At 51.2% G+C, this 25088-nt stretch overlaps 3 protein-coding genes across 4 annotated transcripts in view; 1 reads left to right on the plus strand and 2 right to left on the minus strand.

The window, feature by feature from the left end:
* Positions 1-190: 190 nt before the first annotated feature.
* Positions 191-1282, plus strand: P2ry11 (purinergic receptor P2Y11). The gene has a single exon (XM_057766860.1). It carries the CDS (start codon positions 191-193, stop codon positions 1280-1282), a length of 1092 nt encoding a protein of 363 aa, XP_057622843.1.
* Positions 1283-1471: 189 nt separating this feature from the next.
* Eif3g (eukaryotic translation initiation factor 3 subunit G) lies at positions 1472-5094 on the minus strand. The gene is made up of 11 exons (XM_057767821.1): positions 5005-5094; positions 4841-4887; positions 4628-4711; positions 4426-4514; positions 4249-4308; positions 3163-3267; positions 2879-3068; positions 2260-2367; positions 1997-2133; positions 1793-1899; positions 1472-1558 (listed from the first exon to the last, which is right to left on the minus strand). The coding sequence occupies exons 1-11, from the start codon at positions 5022-5024 to the stop codon at positions 1543-1545; spliced, it is 963 nt and encodes a 320-aa protein (XP_057623804.1). The 5' UTR covers positions 5025-5094; the 3' UTR covers positions 1472-1542.
* An 8916-nt stretch (positions 5095-14010) lies between these two features.
* Positions 14011-25088, minus strand: part of Dnmt1 (DNA methyltransferase 1) — a 46189-nt gene continuing 35111 nt past the window's right edge. For both annotated transcript variants that reach the window (XM_057766741.1, XM_057766740.1), the window contains exons 27-39: positions 24507-24680; positions 22950-23168; positions 21456-21648; positions 19884-19968; positions 19503-19631; positions 19117-19399; positions 18836-18977; positions 17300-17466; positions 16874-17051; positions 15886-16081; positions 15217-15500; positions 14513-14603; positions 14011-14323 (exon numbers count right to left, since the gene is read on the minus strand). In XM_057766741.1, the coding sequence (XP_057622724.1) occupies positions 14286-14323; positions 14513-14603; positions 15217-15500; positions 15886-16081; positions 16874-17051; positions 17300-17466; positions 18836-18977; positions 19117-19399; positions 19503-19631; positions 19884-19968; positions 21456-21648; positions 22950-23168; positions 24507-24680 (2179 nt within the window). In that variant the 3' untranslated portion in view covers positions 14011-14285. The remainder of the gene's footprint in view (positions 14324-14512; positions 14604-15216; positions 15501-15885; positions 16082-16873; positions 17052-17299; positions 17467-18835; positions 18978-19116; positions 19400-19502; positions 19632-19883; positions 19969-21455; positions 21649-22949; positions 23169-24506; positions 24681-25088) is intronic.

A 25088-nucleotide genomic window follows, 5' to 3' on the forward strand; every position in this document is an offset into this window, starting at 1 on the left:
GGTGGTAATGGCAGGCTTCTGTGCAGACTCGGTACGGGCTCTTGGGGCTGCCCCAGTTTGTCTCAAAACCAGACTGAGTGTGACCCTGACCCATTCCACCTGAAGCTAGGCTGGCCCAGGTGGCGACAGGGACCTGCCAGGCTGCATTTGCACAGCAGGCCCACACCTGCTTGCATCGGAACTGGTATGCATGCAAATGTTGATTCTGCCCACAGATACCAAGCCCTGTCTGGACAAATATGTGGAAGCTGCCGACCAGCAGTACAGGCGCTTTCAGGAGGGCTACCTCTGGGCCATCCTGATGGCAGAGTTCTTGGTGGCGGCAGGGGGCAATGGCCTGGCCCTGTACCGCTTTATCACCAAAGAGCAAAGGCCCTGGCACCCAGCTGTGGTGTTCTCTGTACAACTGGCAGTCAGCAACCTGTGCTACGCACTCACACTGCCTCCTCTGGCAGCCTACTTCTACCCACCGAAAAACTGGAGCTTCGGGGAGGTGGCCTGCCGTCTGGAGCGCTTTATCTTCACCTGCAACCTGCTGGGTGGCATCTTCTTCATCACCTGCATCAGCCTCAGCAGATACATGGTGGTGGTACACCCTTTCTTTACACGGAGACACCTGCGACCCAAGCATGCCTGGGTTGTCACTGCTGCCAGCTGGGCCATGGCCATCCTGCTGGCGGCCCCCATGCTTGGCTTCTCCCACCAGAAGGAGCCCCAGTCAGACCTTGGGACATGTAGTAGGCTCAATCCTGAGGCCTGTGTCAAGTGCCTGGGGATGATGGAGGACAGCCAGCTAGGGGCCTTCAGAACCTACAGCTTGGTGCTGGCATGCCTGGGAGGCATCCTGCCTCTGCTGCTCACACTAATGGCCTACGGTGCACTGGGGTGGGTGGTACTGCGCAGCCCAGGCATGACCACAGCCCAGAAGCTGCATGTGGTAGTGCTGGTGACCAGTGGTGTGGCTCTCTACGCCTGCTCCTATGTGCTCTACCACATCACACGAGTGATCCATGTGGACGCCATGTTGCACTGGACGGCTCGCTGCCCCAACTTCACCAGTGTGTCACAGGCTGTGGCGGAGCTGGACCTGAGGGCCTTCTTTGGCTACCAGACAACACGCATCCTTGTGCCCCTGGCTACATGCATGCACCCCCTGCTCTACATGGCAGTGGCACCCAGCCTGGACTGCCACCCATGCCACCGGAATCCTGAGGACAAAAGCCCTCGCCAAGACTTGCCTGTAGCAGGTACAACCACTCCCCAAGGCCAGCTGAGCCCATGACCCATCTAACTGAAGCCTCCGTGCCAGAAGATGCTTGCAACAACAGCCCTGAAGTAGCAAGGGTCCCCCACTACCTCCTCACCAGTGGAGGCTGCCTCCCACCCCTTTACAAGACCACAGCCTGAAGGAGGGGCGGAGCCCCCCCCCCCCCCCCCCCGGAGACCCATGAAAACAAGCAAGACACAGTGTGTTTGGTGTCTTTAATGGAAGCTTCCTGTTCCTTAGGGTCCGGGCAACAGCAGCAGGCAACAGGTGTCTTATTAGTTTGTTGATGGCCTGGAAAGAAGGGAGGTGGTAAGGATGTAGGTGGGGACCTGAGACTCCACACTCACACCAGGGAAGCCCAGGCCTTGCCCACCTAGGAACAGTGGCATCAAGTCTGGCAAAGTGTTTTCTCAGAGCACAATAAAGACCTTCCTTCAGACAGGCCTGGCAACCACATAACTAGGGCAGGACCCACAGTGGCTAAGGAGGATGTGGGAGTGGGGAGGGACAGGGAGGATGTCTTACTTGGCCCATTCGACATTGAGGATGAGGTGGTCGTAGCCAAAACCAGACACCCCTGCAATGGCGCGGGCAGCATCTTCCCGACGGTGAAAGCTGATAAAAGCAAAACCCTGGGGGCCAGGGGCAGAGAGTTGGGGGGGGAGGGTAAGAAGTGGGTCCCAGGACCCCTATTGTCCAGCCACCCGTTCCCCAGACCAGTCCACCCACCTTAGACTGGCCAGTGGTCTTGTCCTTGGCCAAGTATATGCGAGAGATGGAGCCAAAAGGCCGGAAGAGTTCCTGGAGGTCAGTCTCACGTGTGTCCTCAGACAGGTTAGTAACACGGATGGTGGCATTGTCATCGGCTTGGTGGGCAGGGCAGGGTGAGGTGGAAGTGAGAAGCATGCCATTAGACCCCACGCCCACAAGGCAGGATAATTACAGGGTGTCTAGTTGTCTACTTGCTACCTAGGCTATTCCTAGCCTCTTACCTCTGCGGTTCGGCTGCATGGACTCCCCACGGCGACTGGCCCCATCCCGGAGACTTGGGGGCACATACTTCCCCGTCTTGTTCTGGGCGGCCTGCACAGGCTCCAGCTCTGGAAAGCAGTGGACAAAGTCACATTCACCCCAGCCCCAAGCTATAAGCATCCAGTCATCCTTTGGTGACCCAAAGGTTGCAGCCAGGAAGCTAGCAGCCTTCCAAGTCTCTGCTGACTGCACGGGTAAAGTGAACAAGCCGCAGGGCAGATGTGGTCCTGGCACCCACAGCCCAGCACTGCAGAGCCTCGCAGCATAGACTACAAGCTGCTCTGATGGGAGACAGGCAGAGCTCCATGCAAGTCAGAGGCAGCTACCCACAGACACATCAGATTTCAACCTCCAGAGTCACACTGAACCCAGCACATGGGTACCACCTACACACACACACACACACACTGGCTACAGTAAGTCACCAGCTGCACCCACATAGGAACACCATGCCCCAAGCAAACGAGATGTCTATGTGGGCGCCCAGACACAGGCTGCTGAAACCTGACGACAGAGAAAGAACATAGCACACTACAGAAGGAGTAGCTGAAGCCCCTCCCAGGTGTCCTAGGTCCACACCTCCTGGCAGCTTCTCCTTCTCCCCAGTGGACAGGCCCAGCTGCTCAGCCAGCTCCTTCTGCATGGGCCCCAGCGTGTCCTTGTAAGGGCAGCGGGTGGTCCAGTGGTCGCCCTTGCAGATGCGGCAGGACACAATCTTCTGGCCCTTGAGCTTGTTCATTGGGTCTTCCTCCTCCTGGCAGTTTAAGTCCTGGTGGGGAATAGGGAAGGGTGGCTCAGAGGGGGCTGCTGTGCCCACCCCACCCCCACTGCACTTCTGGGGCTCCAGCTTCAGCCCTGCTCACCTCTTTGCTAGTGATAAAAGTCATGGAGACATCATCACTGACTGTGGTGGTGGCCACATTGGGCCCTGGTGGGTCAAACTCCGAGTTGCCAAACTTCTTCCAGTTCTGGGCTCACAGAAGGGTGGGGAGAAGTTAAGAACAAAGGAAGGCAGGACTCCACAGTGTACCCCGACAGACAACCACGTCAGGGCCTCAAATCCTACACTGTGATAACGGTGACAATTCCCATTTCCTACCCAGGCATGGCAGCACATAACGGCCACTCTAAGTCAAACACTCCAGGAGGCAGCAGGGAGATTCAGAGTGGGGCGGCACACAACTGTGACACTGGCAGTTTCCGGACAGGCCCATGGGCCAGCTCCCCCAGGATGAAGTTGGAGGATGCCCAGGAGTTGTGCAGATCACAGGAACCTTGAGCTAGCTAAACCCGAGACTCACCCACTTCCTGTAAACAGAGACCACAAAGCTCCCTGCCTCCCTAGCCTGGTCTACACCTCGGGAAGCCAAGCTCTGCTAACTGCCTGGCATGGAGCCTTGCTCTCAGGGCGTTGCTGTCTTTCCTCCAGAAGCCCTTGGTTAAGCGGAGCCTGTTTGTTCCTTCAGGTAGACAGGACAAAGGACTAAGCACCTAAGTCAGGACCCAGGAGGCTGAGGCAGAAGCATTTAGAATTTGAAAACTACACAACAAGAGCCTCTCAAAAATAACAAGAAACAAAACAACAAACCCAAGAGGACTGGCTATGTCTCAGTCAAGTAATTGTAATGAAAGTACCCTTTGGAGTCCACTCCCAAGCACCACAATGAAAAGCTGGCATGTCCTTCTAACCTCAGTGCTGGCCAGATAGGAGGCAGAGACGGCAGGATCCCCGCGGATAGTGGCCAGTTAGCCTAATCTAGTTCCTGACGACAGAGAACCATCACAAACCAGGAGGAATGAGCTGGAGGAATGACACTCTACACAGGAGCACACAAAAACGGGGGGGGGGGGGAATCTAACCGGGCCCTAAGCCTTAATTCCCAACTCCTCGAGTCAGTCCTGGGGACCCTCTCCCACACACACACCAAAACAAGACAGGAGGGTCTCACCTTTCTCCTGGCCACAGCCTTTGATGCCTTCCGGGTCTCAATCCTGAAGGTTCTGACAATCTGAAGACAGAAACAGGGACACCTCCAGAACCAACCCAATCAACACTCATCCCTCATGACCAATCTGACCCTGAGGACGAAGGCACGCTGACCCCTCTGTGGCCACCTGAACCTCACCTTGAACTTCTTGCCATCTTCATCTATCTTGTACTCGGTCACCGTCTTTATGTTTCCGTTGATGACTTCCTTGGGAGGTGGCAGTGGGTCTGTGGGCCGATGACAGAAACTGAGTCCTGGGAACTGGGGACTGGGGACTGGCTGGAAATAGGCTTGAGGGCAGAAAGGGAGGAGGGAGATGGCAGGGATGGATGTCGCTCACCTCCGGGCAGTAACTCAGGCTCTGGACTGGTGTCACCGGTGGGCAGAGGGATCCCTTTCAGGAGCTCGCTGGTGACACACTTGTCTGTCAGAGAGAATGCAGGGAGGAGGAAAAGTGAGCCACGGGGCTGAAACTTTCAAGCCAAGGTGGGGGGACTTTGGAGACTGTCCACGCCGGGGACAGAGCGCGGGAGGGGCCCACACAAGCTCTCACCGTCCTCGCCTTCCTCTTCCACCTGGTCGGCCCAGCTGGGCTTCGAGCTGCGGGGACACGAGATCGGTGAGCGGGTCCCGGTCCCCGCGCCGCCCAGACCACCATACACCCAGAGCTGCCCCCGCACCGCCTCTCTGGAGAGCCCGGCACCACCCCATGCTCACTCAAAATCGCCAGTCGGCATCGCGAAGTCTAGCTCCACGCAGCTCCCGGCCCGGGTAGAGAGCGGAAGCACTGGGAGAACGAAGCTTCCGGTGCCGCCGGTGCAGCCTAGAGCGGCCAGACCGCGGTAGCCACAGCGCCTCCCTGTGGACAAAGGTGGACACGCGCGTCTCATGCTCGCAAAGCTGGAAGAGGTCCAGGAGAGAGCATCCAGAACTTTGTTTTTGTTTTTGCTTTTTTGATTTTGTTTTTTTTTTCAAGACAGAGTTTCTCTGTGGCTTTGGATTGATTTTGTTTTTTGTTTGTTTTTTTGTTTTGGTTTTGGTTTTGGTTTTTCTCTGTAGCTTTGGTGCCTGTCCTGGAACTAGCTCTTGTAGACCAGGCTGGTCTCGAACTCACAGAGATCCTCCTGCCTCTGCCTCCCGAGTGCTGGGATTAAAGGCGTGCGCCACCACCGCCTGGCCCTCCAGAACTTCTTTTTTTTGTTTTGTTTTGTTTTGTTTTGTTTTTCGAGACAGGGTTTCTCTGTGGTTTTGGAGCCTGTCCTGGAACTAGCTCTGTAGACCAGGTTGGTCTCGAATTCACAGAGATCCACCTGCCTCTGCCTCCCAAGTGCTGGGATTAAAGGCGTGCGCCACCACCGCCCGGCCCTCCAGAACTTCTTAAAAATCTTTTTTATCCTTTTTATGGGTGATGGGACTAGAAGTTAGGGTCTCACTCTACAGCTAGGATAGCCAGTAATTCCGCCAGTCTCCTGCCTCAACCTCCAAAGGCCTGAAATTATAGGCCTGCACACTACACCCCGGTTGACCTTGAACCCGAGGCTTGCCTCAAACTCCTGGTGTACTGCAGCCAGGCACAAACTCCTAGCAATCTTTCCACCTCACCCTGGCAAGTGCTGGGAATACCAAAATGAAATCACCACGCCCAAGGCTGGCTGGTTCTCTCCCTCTAACAGTACTAGGGTTTTCAGCTACCAGAAATCCTCAAGTAGGGGAAGTGGAGGCAGGAAGATCCTGAGTTCAAGACCAGTTTCAGCCACCTCCTGGATTCCAGGCTAGCCTTCTCTACATGAGACTCTGTCTCCAAAACTAAAACCCTGGAGTCTTTTGCTGTGTTGCCCAGCCTTGCCTCTGAACTCCTGAATGCAAGTAATTCCCAAATAGATGGGACCATGGTTGTGTGTCAAGAAGGCTCTTGCCAGACATTGGTGGCCCAGGCCTTTAATCCCAGCACTAGGGAAGCAGAGGCAGGCGGATCTCTGTGAGTTCAGAGCCAGCCTGGTCTACAGAGCGAGTTCCAGGACAGCCTGGACTGTTACACAGATGTGCACAGAGAAACACTGTCAGGAAAACCAAAAAAAAAAGACGAAGAAGGCTCTTGCTCCATACTGTTTGGAGGATGCCAACATTTTGGATTTGCTTTGGAAAAATCAGACTCAGAACGAACCCCTTTGTCTATGCTAGGGCATCATTTCTCTGGCCTCCTGGGCTACTCTTTCTTTTCTCTGTAGCATTCTAGGTTTTGTTATATAATCTCTGTGTGTATGTGCATGTGTGGTTTGAAGACACCACACACATGCTTGTGCCACAGCACACAAGTGGAGGTCAGAGGACAATTTGCAGGAGATCTCTCTGTCCACATTGTGTGGGTCCTGGGGATTAAGCCCAGGTCTTCAGGCTTGGCACAGTCTCCTCAGCTGCAAAGACATCCTGCAAGCTCTACCAGTGTCATCTTCTTTTTTAAACTTGTTTTAAAAAAAGATTTATTATGTATACAGTGTTCTGTTCTGTCTGCATGTGTGCCTGCAGGCCAGAAGAGGGCACCAGATCTCATTACAGATGGTTGTGAGTCACCATGTGGTTGCTGGGAATTGAACTCAGGACCTTTGGAAGAGCAGCCAGTGCTCTTAACCTCTGAGCCATCTCTCCAGCCCCTCTATTGGTGTCGTCTTTTTTTTTTTTTTCCTTTTTAGTTTTTCGAGACAGGGTTTCTCTGTAGCTTTGGAGCCTGTCCTGGAACTCACTCTGTAGACCAGGCTGGCCTCGAACTCACAGAGCTCCTCCTGCCTCTGCCTCCTGAGTGCTGGGATTAAAGGTGTGTGCCACCAACGTTCAGCTTCAAATGGAAAAATTTTAAAACAAAATTTAAGTGGAAAGAGTTGACTCAGGGTCTGGAGAAATGGCTCATTGGTTAAGAGCACTGGCTGATCTCTCTAGAGGTCCTGAGTTCAATTCTCAGCACTCTTCCAGAGGACCCGGGTTCAATTCCCAACACCCACATGGCAGCTCACAACTGTCTGTAACTCCAGTTCCAGGGGATCTGACACCTTCACACCAATGCACATAAAATAAAGATAAATAAATCATAAAATTTTTTTAAATACTATTTAAAAAAAGGGGTGGGCTGGAGAGATGGCTCAGAGGTTAAGAGCAGTGTTTGTTCTTCCAGAGGTCCTGAGTTCAAGACCCAGCAACCACATGGTGGCTCACAATCATCTATGAGATCTGGTGCCCTCTTCTAACCTGGAGGTGTACATGCAGACAGAATATTGTATACATAATAAATAAAAAATCTTTAAAAAAAAAAAAAAGAGTTGACTTAGTGATTAAGGTCGCTGGCTGCTCTTTCTGCCGACCTGGATTCCATTCCCAGAACACAAATGGTTGGCCGGAGTTCTAGTTCCAGGAAGCCCAGTGACCTCACCTCTACAGGCACCAGGCGGGCACATGGTGCACTGACACACGTACAGCAAATACCCACACACATACAAACACCCGCACACATACAAACACCCGCGCATATATAAACACCCGCACACATATAAACAAACACCCGCGCACATACAAACACCCGCACACATACAAACACCCACGCACATACAAACATCCGCACACATATAAACACCCACACACATATAAACACCCGCACACATAAAATAACAATAAACGTAAGAGTACAAACATATGGTGCTGCTAAGATTTTTCCTAGCAGTTTACCTTCTGAGCAAACTGTATGCAAATCTAGAACGTGAGAAGGCTGCGCAGTGAGGCGTCAGGGCACACGCCTGCCCCTGGGCACTCTGGAGGCCGAGGCAGGAGCCGTGAGTGTGCAAACACCGCTTGCACCGTATAGTGAAAAGCGTCAGATAAATAGTTTTGCTCTTTTCCTGGGGAGCAGAGTCTTGCATAGCCCAGACTGATATCAAGCTATGATCCTCCTGCCTCCACCTCCCCAGTGCTGGAATGACTGGCAAACTGCACCACAACTGGTTTATTCAGGGCTAGGGATGGAGCCCAGTGCATGATGGGAAAGCTGTCTTAGTGGGGTTTCTATGATAAACACCATAACCAAAAGCAACTTAGGAAGGAAAATGTTCATTTTACCTTACTGCTTGTAGTCCTTCAGCGAGGGGAGTTAGGGCCGGAACTTATGGCAGGAGCTTGGCGACGCGAAGTGAAGCGGAGGCCGTGAGGAGCGCTGCTGCTTCCAGCCTTGTGGCACACACCTTGCTGAGTTAGCTTTTTGGTTTTTGTTGTGTTTTGGGGCTTTTTTTTTTCCCCTTTGGTTTTCCGAGACAGGGTTTCTCTGTGGTTTTGGAGCCTGTCCTGGAACTAGCTCTTGTAGACCAGGCTGGTCTCGAACTCCCAGAGATCCGCTTCTGCCTCCCAAGTGCTGGGATTAAAGGCGTGCGCCACCACCGCCCGGCGTTTTGGGGCTTTTTTGAGACAGAGTTTCTCTGTGTAGCCCTGGTTGTCCCAGAACTAGCTCTGTAGAGCAGGCTGGCCTGCAACTCACAGAGATCCACCTGTTTCTGTCCCCTGAGTGGGGGGATTAAAGGCAGGCACCATCATGCTCAGCCTTTTAAAAAAAAAAAAAAAAAAAAAGATATCACTGTGTAGACCAGGCTGGTCTCAAACTCATAGAGATCCACATTCCTTCTGAGTGCAGGATTAAAGGTGTCTTCCACACCCTACCCTTAAAGGTTTGGTGTTTTGTCTTTTTTTTTTTTTAACTTTTTTGTTTGTTTTTTATCTTGTGTGCACTTGTGTGGAGATCAGAAAACACGTTTCAGGAGTGGGTTCTCGTCTTCCATCGTCTGGGTACCAGAGCTCTAACTCAGGCCATTAGGATTGGCTGCGAGTGTTTAGCCACTGAGCCATCCTCTTCCATGGCCGCTGAAGGCCTTTCCCTTCACCCTGGCTGAAGCTCACCGTCATCTTGGCACTGTGATTTGTATTTGAGGAGGCAGATTTGAGGCTTGAGCTTTTTGACTCCACACCTGGCTGCCTTTCGAACCACGGGACACGGGACACTTTATCTATAGGCACTCCAGAAGTGAAGGCAGGAAGATTAGGGATTCAAGACCAGCCTCAGCTACCTAATGAGTCTACAGGAGACTTTATCTCAGAAGGAGAATATAACTCTGCGGCATTTACAGGGGTTTTGATGATGTCTAGGATCCTGTGGCATTCCACCCACTTCTAGGTATTTGCTACACTGGGCGGTGGTGATGCACGCTTTAGTCCCAGCATTCAGGAGGCAGAGGCAGGCAGATCTCTGTGAGTTTGAGGCCAGCCTGGTCTACAGAGCGAAGAGCGAGTTCCAGGACAGCCTCCAAAGCTACAGAGAAATCCTATCTCGAAAAACCAAAACCCAGGACTGGAGAGATGGCTCAGCGGTTAAGAGCATTGCCTGCTCTTCCAAAGGTTCTGAGTTCAATTCCCAGCAACCACATGGTGGCTCACAACGATCTGGTGCAGGCTTACATGCAGACAGAACACTATATACATAATAAATAAATAAATAAATAAATAAATAAATAAATAAATAAATAATTTAAGGAAGAAAAAAAAAACAGACCCCAAAACAAAAACAACAAAACAAAGAGGCTGCATCTGCTGGTGATGCTTTGCTCAGTCCTCTGCCATACACTAGGGGAATCCTTTGGAACAGACAAAAACACGCAGCTAGGAATGGTGACTCATACCTGTAACCCCAGCACTGGAAGAGAGTCTGAGGTAGAAGGATTAATACCAGCTTGTGATCATCCTGGATTACACAAATGAACTCCAGGCTAGCCTGAGCTACAAAGTGAAACCTGTCTCAGAACACCATGACGAACTATCTCAGGCCATTGCTCACACCAACGATCCCACACTCAGGTCAAAGAAGCAGGACGTCTTCATGTTCAAAGCTCTTTGAACTGACTACAGAATGAGACCCTGTCCCAAGAAAACAAAAAAGAGGCCTCGAGAGCATCTGACCTGGCGGGAGGCAGGTGAAGATTGAGGCTGCTCAGGATACTGAGAGCAAGTGGTGATCAGCCATAACCAGGCTTTCACGCCACTGAAACGAGGGCAGACAGGCCAGGCGGTGGTGGCACACGCCTTTAATCCCAGCACTTGGGAGGCAGAGGCAGGAGGATCTCTGTGAGTTCGAGGCCAGCCTGGTCTATAAGAGTTAATTCCAGGACCGGAACCAAAAGCTACGGAGAAACCCTGTCTTGAAAATTTAAAAAAAAAAAAAAAAAAAAAAAAAGCAGACAGTACTCTTAACTCCGTGTTGTCTCTCCAGCCTCCACCTCTATGTTCAATAGTTTTGGTTAGTGGACACAAGTTTCCTCAAGAGGTATGGGGGCTGGAGAGATGGCTCAGAGGTTAAAGAGCATTACCTGCTCTTCCAAAGGTCCTGAGTTCAATTCCCAGCAACCACATGGTGGCTCACAACCATCTGTAATGGGGTCTGGTGCCGTCTTCTAGCCAGAGGGCATACACACAGACAGAATATTGTATACATAATAAATAAATATTTTTAAAAAAGACCTTGCCCTTATTTAAAAAAAAAAAGGAGGTATGATAAACAAGTTATACTTAGGGACAATTGGCAGGAAGGGAGGAAAGGGCTTGGCACTGTTCCTCTTTAATGACTTCTCTAATGCTGAAGACAAGTTCACTGGTTCACAAAGACTATTCTCAAGTGGTCTAGGTGACTCAGCCGCTAAGCACAATGCGGAAGGAGATTCTCCAGGTTGTCCTCTGAAGTCTCTGTGTGCACCAGAGAACACAAGGACACGCTGGCACAATAAATACCCTGCAACAGTTGAGCATGGTAACACACACCTTTAGTCCCAGCACTTAGAGGGGAGAGGCAAACAGATCTGAGTTCGAGACCAGTCTGGTCTATATGGTGAGTTTTCAGGCTAGTCAGGGCTACATAGTGGGGCCCTGTTTCAACCCCTACCCCCCAAAAATGCAATTAAAAACTGTCCAGGTGTATAGCACATCTACGATGCTGTGCTTAGGAGGCAGGGGCTGGCGGATCTTCTGTGGTCAACCTGGTTTATACAGAGCTCCAGGCCAGCCAGGGTGCAGTGGTTTGAGAATGGGCTCATATATTTGAATGCTTGGTCCCTAGCTGGTGGAACTGTCTGGAAAGGATTAGAAAGTGCAGGCTTATTGGAGGTATGTTGACAGAGGTTGCTCATTTGTTCCTGGCCACATAGACCCAAAATAATCACACAAAACTATATTAATTGAGCCGGGCGGTGGTGGCGCACGCCTTTAATCCCAGCACTTGGGAGGCAGAGGCAGGCGGATCTCTGTGAGTTCGAGACCAGCCTGGTCTACAAGAGCTAGTTCAGGACAGGCTCCAAAACCACAGAGAAACCATCTCGAAAAACCAAAAAAAAAAAAAAAAAAAAAAAAAAAAACCAACTATATTAATTGTAATACTGTTTGGCCAGTAGCTTAAGCACATTTCTAGCTAACTCTTACATCTTAAATTAACCCATAATTCTTGCCTGTGTTAGCCTCCCTGATGGCTTGGTACCCTTTATCAGTGAGGCGTTCTCATCTTGCTTCCTCTGCGTCTGGGTGACGACTGCAGACTCAGCCTTTCCTCTTCCCAGAATTCTCCTGTTCTGGTCGGTCCGCATATACTTCCTGCCCGGCTACTAGACAATCGAGTTTTATTAAACCATTACAAGTGGCAAGTCTACCATTGTCCCACAGAAGAGGTGTGTCAGTGGGGATGGGCTTTGATGTTTCAAAATGTCACTCCAGGTCCAGTGTGGATCAAATCTAAGTTCTCAGCTACCATTCCAGCACCATGCTTGCCTGCTGCCCTGCCATGATGATCACAGACTCTCTGAAACTGGAAACAAGCCCCCAACTAAGTGTTCTATAAGTGGCTTTGGTCATGATGTCACCTTGTTAATAGGAAAGACAGACATGGGGCTACATAGTTAAGATAAAAACCAAAAAACAAAAAACCCTATTCTGGGGCAAGATAACTGTGGTTGAGTGCTTGACGTGCAAGCCTGGCAACCGAGTCCCTAGGCCCACACACAGGTGGAAGAGTGTACTCTCAAAGGTGTCGAGGGTTTCTCTCTGTAGCCCTAGCTGGCCTGGCACCCACTCTGTAGACCAGGTTGGTCTTGAACTCAGATATGCCTGCCTCTGCCTCCCAAATGCTGAGATTAAAAGGTGTGCACCACCACTGCCCAGTTTAGAAAAATTTATAGAGCTGGGGATTTGGATCTGCTGGTAGTGTGCTTGCCCACCATGGGTTCTATCCCCAGTGCCCTGTAAGTTAGAGGTGTTAGTGCAAGCAGGATCAAAGCCAACCCAAGCTATGACACCGCCAAACTCAAACTATCTGGCACTGCTCCGAGCAGGGATCCTAGACTTCTGGTTTCTGTTCCTGGAAACAAAGCCTGAACACGAGCTCTGAAGAGAGGAATGTCCGGGGCTCAGCCACGCAGCCCACCTGGGACTCTGCACACCTGAGCTAGGCCAGTATGTGTGGAAGAGGCAGCTTGTATCGTCCATTACAAGAAAGCAACACGGAGGTGACCCTTGCACCTTCACTTTCCAGGGAAAACGGCCCATGGAGTTGTTGAAAGACAGTAACAAGAGGCATTGGCTTCCATTCATACAGAATTGCACCACCTCCAATTATCCTAGCCGGGTGTGGTGGCACAGCTACAAACACGGGGTGTGGGGTAGGTGAGGAAGGACTGAGCTCCAAACTAGCCTAGGCTACTTAGTGAGGCCTGAAGATTACTGATAGATTTAGTACAGTACACCAGCACTACTTGGAAGGCAGAGGCAGAGGTACTGTCACAATTACTATGCCAGCCAGAGCTACAGAGTGAACATGGTGGTCAGACGTGGTTACAAAACAAAAAGAAAAAGGTATGCCCAGTGACTGAAGTTTCCGCAGACATTTCTGACACAGATGAGCAGGGCTACAGGATGCTCTCAGAAGTTCAGGTCGTACTTGTTTGCTCCTGAGGGGTTGAGTCACTTTGCCCCTTGGCCTTGGCACATTTGTGACTCATGAAGTGAAGGGTAAATGTGATAAACATATTTGCATTTTACAGTTGACATTTCCTAAGGATAAACTGAAGTTCTGTTCACATAGAATCAGTGCATCAAGTCAGACCACCCAGGCAGGTCTTAAGCCAACTGGAGCTCTGCGTAAGGGCAGACAGGTAGGGTTTGGGGGGGCAGCTCAGCCGTGGCTCCTCCTCTCACCTTGTATCCATCCAGGTATGATGTCCTCATGATCACAGAATGGCTGCGCGTTAGCAGACACCACAGTCAACAGTCAACTCCAAAACAAAAGGGTAAAGTAGCCACGAAGATAAATAAAAGAAAAATGATTTTGGCTAAGATTTACTTATTTATTATATACAGTGTTCTGCCTGCATGTGTGCCTGCACACAAGAGCACAAGATCTCACTATGGATGCTTGAGCCACCATGTGGTTGCTGGGAACGGTACTCTTAAACTCTGAGCCTTAAACTCCCAAGCCCCCAAGACCATTTTCTTAAGAGGCTTTCTGGAAAGCCTTATTAGAAAGTTCCATTTGCCTCTCACTGTCCAAAACTGAGTCACAGAAATGTATCCCGTACCTCCACGTACGCCTTCAAGCCAGAGGTCCTTTCCCCCCGTGCTGGTGGGGAAGCAGTGAGAGAAACCAGTCACTACCTGGGTGCTTTATAGAAGCGCTTTATTTGAAGAAATATTACAACATATAAAAACTACATCAAGTCTTGTTTGCCACCTGCAGTGGCAGATCTGATAGAATACAGAATTAAAAACCAAAAAAACTTTAAAATCCAGAATGCACAAAGTACTGCACGGCTTGGTCACAAAGCAACCTCACAAACAGCTTAGTGTCAGCCATGGCCACAGACACTGTGCACAACATTTCAAATGCTGGGGCTCGACAGTTAAAAACATCAGTGCATATGGGGCTCTGGGCGAGAGCAGGACTATTCCGTCGTGGCAGTCTCCTCCTTTTTAACTGCAGCTGAAGAGAGGAAAGCAGAAGTTACCCTGAGCACACAGTGGCATGCAAGCTCACGGCTGGAGAACTTGCAGCAGCTGACGTGCAGGAGGCTGCTGACCATGTCGGTCAGCCCTCCCTTCCACTACTCTGCCCTCATGTAGAGCTGGGGCTGTGCCCAAGTCCCAGGGCCTAGAGGAAGGTGGCACCTACCTGAGGCCATCTCCTGAGCTCTGGCCAGCATACAGAGCTTTATCTCAAGGCCAATGGCTTTGGCCAGTGGTGGTGGCACGGCGTTACCCACCTGTGGGAGGGAAAGAGGCAACACCAGATTGTCACTGGGTGTCACTGTCCTGCCTCAGCTCTGACCAAGGCAGGACAGTGACCTGGACATTGGGGACTCAGTCTACTCAAGTGGCACAGGCCTCCCACTGTGATGCCCTCAGACCCACAGTCCACTAACAGGGAGTTCTTTGTTTACTCTGTTTCAAGACGGGGTCTCTCTAAACAGACCAAGCTGGCTGGGAACTCAGATCAACCTGCTTCTGCCTCTCCAGTGCTGGGATTAAAGGTGTGAGCCACCACGTCTAGCCGACAGTAAGCTTTTAAAGGCTTTAGGAAAATCTAGAAGCAAAACAGACTCCCAAGCCCACTGTTATTCCCACTATGAGCCAAACAAGGGCCTGAGGGAGCATGGGACTGGTCTGTATGGAGCCCAGGCCAGGCCGGGCCGGGCTTTCTGCTGTACCTCCTAACTAGGGATAGCCAGCCTGGGAATGACATTTGTGCTATTGCGCTATTGTGTTGCTGCTGCTGACCCACACTCTCAGTGACACAGTCGGACTCACAAGCCCTGGGCCCCAGTCCCTACATGAGAGCTGAGGCCGCTTGGCAACAAGCTCTGGTGCTGGGCTAACCTGCCGGTGTCTGTCCAGGATGTTGCCGAAGAACCGGTAGGTGTCCGGAAAGCCCTGGGAGCGGGCACACTCCCGCACGCTCACCACCCGGTGCTGCTCTGGGTGGAGCACACGGCCCTGCTTGCCCATGGGCTCAGGGTTGGTGACAGTGGTGCTGAAGAAGCCATCCCACTCCAGGCGCCCATAGAGGCCGGCCCAGTGGTTGTGCCGGTTCCCAGTGTGCGGCAGGCACCAGGGGATGAGGGTGTTGAACTGCCTGGCCGTGGGGTCGCAGGACTTGCCAGCTGCAACAGAATACTGTGCTATAGCCAGGGCTGGTGCCAGGCCACAGGGAGACTCAGACTCTCTGGGGCACTTACCTCTGCAAAGGGGCTTCCGGGGCGGGGGGGGGGAGGGGAGGGACGCGCTCTGATGGTGCCTAATCCAGGCACAGAGCATCTGGTACCCCTTTGCTGAGGCACAACTGTTTAACCCCCCTCTGGCACCCATTTAGTTAGTAGCACCCAGGCGTGGCCAGGGCCCCTGGGTTAACAAGCAGGTGTGTCAAGTAGGGACTGCTAGGGAGCCCTAGGAAGCTAAGCGGCCAGACCACACAGGGCTGTAGTCATGGAATCCACGTTTGTGGGAGACAGTGAGTGAAAGTGGGATGATCAAAGCCTGGGGTCCCACCTTCTGCACAGGAACAGACCCCACGCATTGCACCAGTGCTGCTGCGGCCATTCTTCTTGTCGTGGAAGGTGTAGCGCAGCTTCTTGGTCGTAGTGCCATCTGTCAGCAGCACTTCTATATTGGGCAGGTCACGCCAATCCGATCCTGGGAACAGTGGAATGTTCCGCATGCGGGCAGCCACCAATGGGCTCATGTCCTAGAACACAGGGAATCCCAGCTAAAACCCAGGTCAGGAAGCACAAAAGGGAACCAGAGGCTCAGATCCTATCAGGAGAAGACAGCTACCCAGCCCTAGCTCTAAGAGCCGACCACATAAGAATGGAGCCAAGGGCACGCCTAGAGGGACATCCGAGAAAAATGCATAGGACAAGGGTCCAGTGTGGGGTCAGCCAGGGAAGCACACAAAAGGTGCAGCCCAGTGTATTAGTCCATACGGAAGAGCGATCAGAGGGTGTATTGGGGGAGGCACTCGGATGCTTGCTGCTCCAATACCACCTGAAGATGACACACTGGCTATGGGGGTGGGAGACCCGAGATGTTGAGCCTGCAGTAAGCCCAGAGAGAAGTTGGGCCAGGCAAGACCCCAGGAAGCATCAGACTCAGGGTGGTGTGGGAGGTTCATATATGTTTTATGTAATTTTACTATGCTAAAGTTAAAGCCTTCCTTTTTATTTAAACAGAAAAGGAAAGGAGATGTGGGATTACCATTGATGAATAAAGAAACTGCTTTGGACCTACAGCAGGGCAGAACTTAGGTAGGTGGGGAAGACGGAACCGAATCCTGGGAGAAGGCGGAATCAGAGAGATAGATGCTGGGAACTTTACCCAGTAAGCCACAGCCACATGGCGATACACAGATTAACAAATGGGTTAAATTAATATGAGTTAGCCAATAAGAAGCTAGAGCTAATGGGCCAAGCAGTTGATTTATTAATAGTTTGTGTGATTATTTCGGGTTTAAGTTAGCTGGGCAGCTAGGAACCGCTACCTTGCAGATATGATCCCTGAGGATGGGCTGGTAGTGTGAGCCCCGCAGCTGCCTCTGGAACCAGGACTGTGGCTCTCCATTGTAGGAAATCTCAGGTGCCGAGGCTCCATTCTGAATCTCAGGGAGGTCAGACATGGTATCCCGCACCGTGATGGTTCGGAAGGGACCCGAGTTCAACCTGCAGCAGAGGGTGCCTTCTTAGATATCATGCAGGCAGTCTCTGCTGGATTTCAGGATGCGAGGGGCAGCTGTAGTAATGTGCTCTACTCAAGCCAGCTGCCTGCAACAAGGCAGAGCTTGAGGCTGGAATGGCACAGACTTGCAATAGCACTGAGCTTCCACATAGAGCCTGGCACAAAACCCAGTGACCCAGGAGTCATGACCTACTGCCTGTCCCACACTTGGTGGGCCGAGTTCAGCTCCTACCTGGTGATGTTGCTAACAAACTTCTTGTCATCCACCACAACACTCAGCTGGCAAGCACGGGGCGCAAACACATGCAGAGGCTCTGGAAACAGAGGCAGCTTCTCTCCTGGGGCTGCAGCCAAGATGATGGCCCGTCTCCGCGTCTGGGCCACACCATACTGTCCAGCCTTTAAGAGGGGAATGGAGACAGGTGGTGTCAGGTAGAGTGTCTGCCTAGCTGGTCTCTGTGCTGAGAACCATCTACAACTCATCAAGTCGACAGTGCAACTGACCAACAAGAGCAGCCTCGCTTGTCAGCCAGGGCCACGCCATTTGCAAAATTCCCAATCCTTAAGACTACAATAATTTGAATTTCCAGAATTAGTCACTTGTCTTTGTAAACTCCCTGCCACCCCAATTCTGTCAAGCTAAGCCCCCCAAAATATTAACCCACCACCTGTTTTTGTCTTTCCCCTCTTCTCACAGCAACTCATGGGTTTGAAGGGGATGGCAGGACCTCTGGGTGACCAACTGGAAAGCCCCAATCCCAAATTTGACTTGGATTCTCAGAATCTCAGGTTCTGCTGTGGAGCCACTTTTATCTTTCACTGGCAGCCGCTTAGGGAACACTGCAGAAGTGGTAAGGACAACAGGGAGCCAGGTGCCCCCCACTCCCTGACAGTCACAGGCCTGCTGATGAGCAAGCCTGGCTACAGGCAAGGGGTGGGAATGCAGCACTTGCCCCATGCGGGCTCTTGTGACTTCAGCACCCATTGGATGTTTGAGTTTGGAATCAAGGTTTCATGCAGCCCAGGCTGGCCACAAACTTGCTATGTAGACAAAGATGACATCTTAAAGTCCTGATCCTTCACCTACCCACTGCCTAGTTGTTGGGATGACAGGTGTGTGCGACCATATTTGGGCTAGTGGTGATGGGAAAGGAACCCAGGCTTACCGAAGGTTACTAAGTTCTCTACCAACTGGGCCCCAGCCAACCCCTGCTTACTTTTGGCAAATGTGCAGTTACCAATGTGTTATTTGTGAGTGCACTACACTTAGCCACAGTCCAGCTCTTAATCTTGAGACATTGGCCTTGAATCCATGATCGTCTACTTCAGCCTTTTAAGACTGGAATGACAGGCCTGTGCCACCATACCTGGTTACCCCATGTTTTTTCTTCTTTTAAGACAGGGGTTCTTAGGCTGGGCAGTGGCGGTGCACGTCTTTAATCCCAGCACTCGGAAGGCAGAGGCAGGCGGATCTCTGAGTTTGAGGTCAACAACCTGGTCTACAAGAGCTAGTTCCAGGACAGTCTCCAAAGCTACAGAGAAACCCTGTCTTGGGGTGAGGGGGGGAAGAAGGTAGGGTTTCTTTGCAGCTCTAGCTGTGCTAGAAATCGCTCTGTAGATCAGGCTGGTGTCAAACTCAGATTTACTATCCTCACCAACACACTAGTGATCACGCAGCCCTCTGCTGCCCAGCAGGCCTGAAAACTCTCCCGGTTAGGGATGGGGGCAGCAGTCCAGGTGACCGCACTGCCTGCTGTGTGATGCCCACCTGCAGCACACCAAAGGTGCACTGGTAGCCCATGCGGACCAGGCAGCGCAGCGTGAGCTTCAGCACCATGGAGCGCTTGAAGGACACAAAGTTCCTGACGTTCTCCAGCAGGAAGAACCGTGGCCGGTAGTAGTCGCAGTAGCTGTGAGGCAGGAAGGACAAAGGTCAGTCTCTCACAGACCCTAGGCATCTCCCACCAGAGAGGGGCTCCCTCCCACAAAGCCGCATGTAGCCGAGAGTCGCCCCCAGACAGCAAATGACAGAGGGTTGTCCATGCTTACCTGAGGAAGGAGACTACCAGGGAGTTTTTGAACTTGGAGTAAGTACGGGAGTTGAAACGGTTCATGCCGCTGAAACCTTGGCACGGTGGTCCACCACAGAGCATCTCCACATCGCCCTTCTGCGGCAGCCTCTGGCCCAGGGAGTTGGTCACCTTGCCAGACATGACCAACTTAAGCAGCACATTGCAGTCCTCTGTGAACACCGTGGTGCCCGGGTTGTTCAGGCGGAATGCCTGGGCTGCTGGGTCCCACATCTCAATGGCCCACAGCGTCTCAGAGATGCCTGGGGGACAGAGAGCAGAGGTTTGTTGTTTTCATTTGCTCAGACATGCCATGGCCGCCTCGCCTTGCCCAGCCAGGCCATAGTCAGCACAATCAGTACCCACCTGCTTGGTGGAATCCTTCTGACAACCCTCCACAGCCAGAAAACACATCCAGAGTCCGGAGCTTGGGCAACTTGATGGCTGTCTCGGGCTCTCTGGGCTCCGACACCTGACTCTTTGCCTTCCCTTTCCCTGAAGGAGGAACAGGACATCAGCTGTGGGAAGGGCCCACCAGAGGGCTCTCCTCAGAGGCTTTTTTCAGGAAACCTTGTCTTTGTGACTTAAGAGCAGCCTCTTGGGAGACCTTCCCGATTCAGCCTCCAAAACATGGGCAGAATTTGAGAGGTTGAGTCAGGAAACTTCAGGGTTCCGGGCTAGCTTGGACAACATGCAACCTTGTCTCATGAAAACCATGCATACAGGGGAGTAACAGATGGGACACACCTTTCCCCTTCCCTTTCCCTTTATTCCCAGGGTTGCGGGCGTGGTTTGGAGGGTCTTCGAAGCTTTTGCTCTTTGCATTGTAGGCCTGCACAGAGATGAGCCATATTAGTGAAGAAATGCATGGACCCCTCCCCCATCTTAAGAACTTGGTCTGATAATCTTATTCCCTAGGAGGACCACAGCCAAGCAGCCACCAACAAAATTTGATCTTATTGGAAAGAGATAAGACTGCAGCCAGCTGGTCATGGTGCTGAGACTGAGGCCACCCCACACCACAGGGCTGTCTAAAATTACTAATAACCCTCTCATGGTCTGCACCAACACCTGCTACTTAAAGCACCCACAGCATACATTCGAAGGAAAGGGAGAGCATTATGGGAGCCTGCTGTCCAATGTCACATAAACATGCACACAAAAAAAATGGACACTTAACACAACATTGAAGAGCCAAGCTCCAGGTACTCAAATGGGTCTAGTACAAGAGAATCTTGGCTCCTTTCTCAAAACCATGGCCACTACCTGGTCACAAGAGATGGAGACTCTTCCCAAAGAGAGGGACCTTCCCAACACATACCAAGACCCTAAGTATGGTTGGTAGAGGCCTTCAAAACAGTCCGTCAGATAAATATTAGTGGTGTTAGTAAAATGTTACACTCTCAATTTTTACTCTTAAATCTAGAGCAGCCAGGGCTACAAAGAAAAAAAAATTTTTTTTTTTTTTTAAGTTTTTCGAGACAGGGTTTCTTCGTAGATTTTTGGTTCCTGTGTGGCGCTGTGTGAGTTCGAGGTCAGCCTGGTCTACATAGCGAGTTCCAGGACGGTCAGGACTGTTATATACAAAAATACTGTCTTGGAAAACAAAAACAACAACAACAAAAACCAAACCAAACCCAGAAAAGCAAAAGCTAAGCACTGAACTCCAGAACCACCTGCTATCACAGGCCTGTGTCATGTGCTGACATGGGCACGCAGCTCTGTTAAGTAATGTGCCCTATGCCTTGGGCACCCAACACCAATCTTCTTCTGAACACCCAATCCTGCCTCCCAACCCAGGGCTTTGTGCATGTTAGGCAAGAGTTCTACTGGATCAAGCCATATCCCCAGCTGCCTTGTTTTCTTTTAAAGTTAAAATCCTACTCCTAAGGTTCTACATAGAAACCAGGTGGTGGTGGCACATGCCTTTAATGCCAGTGAGTTAGAGGCAGGTGGGTTTCTAAGTTCGGGGCCAGCCCTGTCTACAGAAACAGTTCAGGGATACACAGAGAAATCCTATCTTGAAAAACCAAAAGACTATATAGGTTGGGTGGGGCAGGTACCACAAGCCTTTAATCTCAGTGGATCTGCCAGTTCAAGGCCAGTTTGGTCTACAGATGGAGTTTCAGGGCTATATAAATGTATAGTGAGACCCTATCTGAAAACAGACAAAAACCAAACCAGTGCACACCAGCTGCTTCCTTAGTCTACCTCGTATCTCCTACCCTAAGAAAAACCCAGGCCCAAGTCTAGCCCTCTGCAGCCTATCACTGAGCCCCACCCCACTCTCGCACATTTGCCCCTGAAGTCTGGCTCCACCTCAAGGAAGTAGAAGCGGTCAGGGCCCCCCTGTGAGTAATCCTGGATGCTTTCAAGCAGGTCTTCCCCGTACTCCACAGTACAGCGGCCTTGCACATCACTGAAGTCCACCACCGCTTCCTCGTCACTCCAGTACAGCAGGTTGATGTCTGAATGGTAGGTTGCCGAGGTGGATTTGTGGGTGTTCTCAGGCCTGTAAAGCGGACACCAGGTAAGTATTACTTTACCACAAGTTTATAATCACAGGTCAAAGCACCCTCATCTGCAATGCCTGGAACCAGCAATTGGGGAGTTGAGTGAGACAATAGGGATCTTGTCAGTCTTGTACACCTCATACCTCAAGGCCTTTATTTTCTGAGACAGTGCTTCCCAGGCTGACCTCCAACTCAGCGATTCTCCTGCCACAACACCTCAAGTGCTGGGACTATAGACAGACAACTACCAACCCAGTCTCCACAGGACACCTTAGACAGCATTTTAAAAAGGATTTATTCATTCTTATTTAGTGTGTATGGGCGCTCTGCAGGCTTGTATGTCAGTGCAACAGGTGAGTACAGTGCCCATGGAGGCCAGAAGGGGGCATCGAATCCCGTGGAACTGGAGTTAAAGACATGGTGGCTCAAAATTGTCTAAGTGCCGGGAATTAAACTTATCAAATCTGAAGCACTGAGCCATCTCTCCAGCCCTTACATGGCATTAAGTAACATTGAGGTAGCCTGTAAGAGAGGTCAGCTGTATAATTTGAGTACTTGGTTTGGCTCAATCTATAAACAGCATCACGGAAAGATCACACATCCAGTTCCATCAGCATGGTGACCACCACCCTTACTTGGACCCAACCCCACAGCAGGAATGGAATTCCCGGGAATCAGATCAGGGATGCTCTGCTTCATCCTGACCGTCAATGCTGAGTGCCCCATTCTTTTCTAACCACGTTGATCATTACAAAGACTCCAGAAAAATCAGGTGTAGTAACAGGTGCCTATTATCCTAGTATGTGGGATGCTGATACAGGGGGATCTCAAGTTCTAGGTACGCTGGTAAAACAAGCACATACAGGTCATCTGGGCCAGTTTTCTTTCACCGTAGCCCCCTTTCTACTGCTTGCCTTCAAACAAAGAAGCCATACTTTCATGAGTGCATGCACAAGTACATAAAGTGTATGTGGAGTGTTTAGTAAAGCCAAGGGCTGGAAAAAACAAACCCAGAACCAGTAAAGGTGCAGAACAGAGGGATTGAGAGTGGTGGGAGACCAGAACAGGAGACTGGTTTGGGCAAAGCACCGAGACAAACCAGGACACACTCTCTGCCACTTTGCAGCTTTTGTTTCTTGCAGGTTGAATTGGAGCCCACAGTACCTCACATGCTAGACACAGGCTCCCAACTTAGCCACACCTACACTCCCCCCACCAAAGCCACAATTATGTAATACACGCATGCCCCCAGAATAACCAGAAGCAGCCATCCCTCCCAGCAGGCAGAACCCACACGGACCTGTAGAACTTGTTGAGCCTGATCTTGATGTCTGCTTCGTTGGCCTTGCCGTTCTTCTTGCTACAGTGGATTGCTTTGATCCGGCCGATGCGGTAGGGCTCAGGAGCATCCAGGTTGCTGCCTTTGATATAGTCAGAATACTTGCGGTAATGCTCAGGGTACAGGCTCTCGTCCACAGGTTCCTTCTTTGAACGCTTTAAGGGGCTAGCCAGCTTGATGCTGCAGAGAGGAATGAAGGGTATAACTGAGCGCGAGGCCTCAAGAGTCCAGATGACAGGTTGGAGTGAGCCAATTCCTCATGAGTTGGTACAGTCTAGTACCAATTACGAAAGATATTTCAAATGAAATCTGTTTAAAATACTACTCAGCTCCCAGAGCTCAGGAGGCTGTGGCTACACATGCTTGTCATCCCAGGATTTGGGAAACAAACTGACTGAAACAGGAGGCTTGGGAGTTCCAGGTAAGCTTGAGCTACCAATTAAATTTTAGGCCAACCTGGAGGTACCTCCCAGTCACGTAGCACCATGTACTACTGACTGTATGTGACAAGGTCCTGTCAGCAAACACAAGTTAAAATGTTATAGGAGGGGACATTGCACTAGGGAAACAGCAGCTTCTAAGAGGCACAGGTACCATCGCCCCAGGTGTCAGCCAAAAGCACAACCACTGTGCTCTGAGGAGCCCCGGACTTCGAGGACTCGCAGTGACATGATGTCACTTCCCTGACTATGGGGTACCGATGCAAATGTGATGTGAAGGATGGAGTCTGAGAAAGCTTGAATTTGGCCCATCTCATGGCAAAGCTACTCTACCCACAAGGACACAGGAGGTCATCTTCCAAGGTGGCTCCCACTCTGGCTAGCAGTGGACTTTCGAGTCCTTAGAGGCACCCCTGAGTGCTTATGTGTGGCCTAATTGGTGTGCTTCTATGTGGTAGATGACACCACAGGGAACAACCTACAGGACACCAAAGATGAGCATTTCAAGATTGGGTAAAATACCCAACACCATCCACTCATTCCTTAGTTCCATGGGTCACAGCAACTAAGCCAAATTTGGAGACTTAAGGTTTCACCAGACACTAGGAAAATGTATCCTCCGACTATAGATACTGAGCTATGTTTGGAAACACGAGCTGCAATTCCAACTTGTTCTAGCGCTTAGGATGTAGAATGGATGAAAGGTGGAGACGATGCCCTGACTCCCGACATGGAGTCTGATGTTCACAGATCTCATCCAGCAGTCCCCGCGTAGAGCACTGGAGTTCTGGCAGGGAGATCCCATCAGCTTCAAGGAGAAAAAGACTCAGGGAGGAAGCCTGTGCCAAGACCTCAGAGCTGCTCAGGTGCGGAGCCGAGCCAAGAACTGACTGTCCAGCACTGCAGGCCTCAGCCAGACACACAGCTCAGACGGTGAAGGCCCGAGGCAGTGTGCCTAGAGCAAGACCAGCGCGTGACAGAACCTTCACGAGGAGAGGCCTAAACACTAGCTTAAGGGGAGCAGCTGGAAAGATCACCAAGACAACTGACGGGTATGGACCACGGACGGGGCACTCACTTGAAGGTAAAGGCCTCAGGAGGCAGGTATACACTGTCGCCTAGTCGGTAGACAACACCATTCTTGGTGATACAGCTGCAGTAGAGCCGGCCATCCACCTCATCAAGCTGCTCCAGGACCTTGGGCATTTCTTTCTGTCTCAGCTCACCCAGCCGGATACAGGATAGGCAGAACCTGTAGGAGCCAAGGGCAGAAACTCAAGGCTCCGAGGTAAAAGTATCTGCAGCTATCTGAGAGAATTGCCCCTTATGACCACAGCTCAAAGACAGAAATTAAAATACTAGCCTAGCAAACAAGCCAGGGGCTGTGTACATCAACAGCAGGGTCTTCGGCCAGCAAATGCCCAAGGCCCAGGACTACAACCTAGCACCACAAATGAGTATTTTCCCCCTTTCTCTTTTTGAGTCAAGGTTTCTCTATAGAGCACTGCTGTCCTGAAACTCATGCTGAAGACCAGGCTGGCCTCGAACACATATCTGCCTACCTCTGCCTCCCACCTCCCAAGTGCTGGTATTAAAAGCGTGCACTACCACTGCCCAGCAGAAATGATTATTTTTAAACAGATGGCTATGCTTGCCTATG

This window comes from Chionomys nivalis, chromosome 4 (genome assembly GCF_950005125.1).
Source record: "Chionomys nivalis chromosome 4, mChiNiv1.1, whole genome shotgun sequence".
In the NCBI taxonomy this organism is placed as follows: domain Eukaryota; kingdom Metazoa; phylum Chordata; class Mammalia; order Rodentia; family Cricetidae; genus Chionomys; species Chionomys nivalis.

Excerpts from the sequence above, each read along its gene's own strand:
- P2ry11 (XM_057766860.1), top strand. The coding sequence starts at position 191 with ATGCAAATGTTGATTCTGCCCACAGATACCAAGCCCTGTCTGGACAAA.
- Eif3g (XM_057767821.1), bottom strand. The coding sequence starts at position 5,024 with ATGCCGACTGGCGATTTTGA. Across the intron at positions 3,268-4,248 it reads AGGCTGTGGCCAGGAGAAAG|AACTGGAAGAAGTTTGGCAA; the intron begins GTGAGACCCTCC and ends CTGTGAGCCCAG. Across the intron at positions 3,069-3,162 it reads CTTTTATCACTAGCAAAGAG|GACTTAAACTGCCAGGAGGA; the intron begins GTGAGCAGGGCT and ends ATTCCCCACCAG.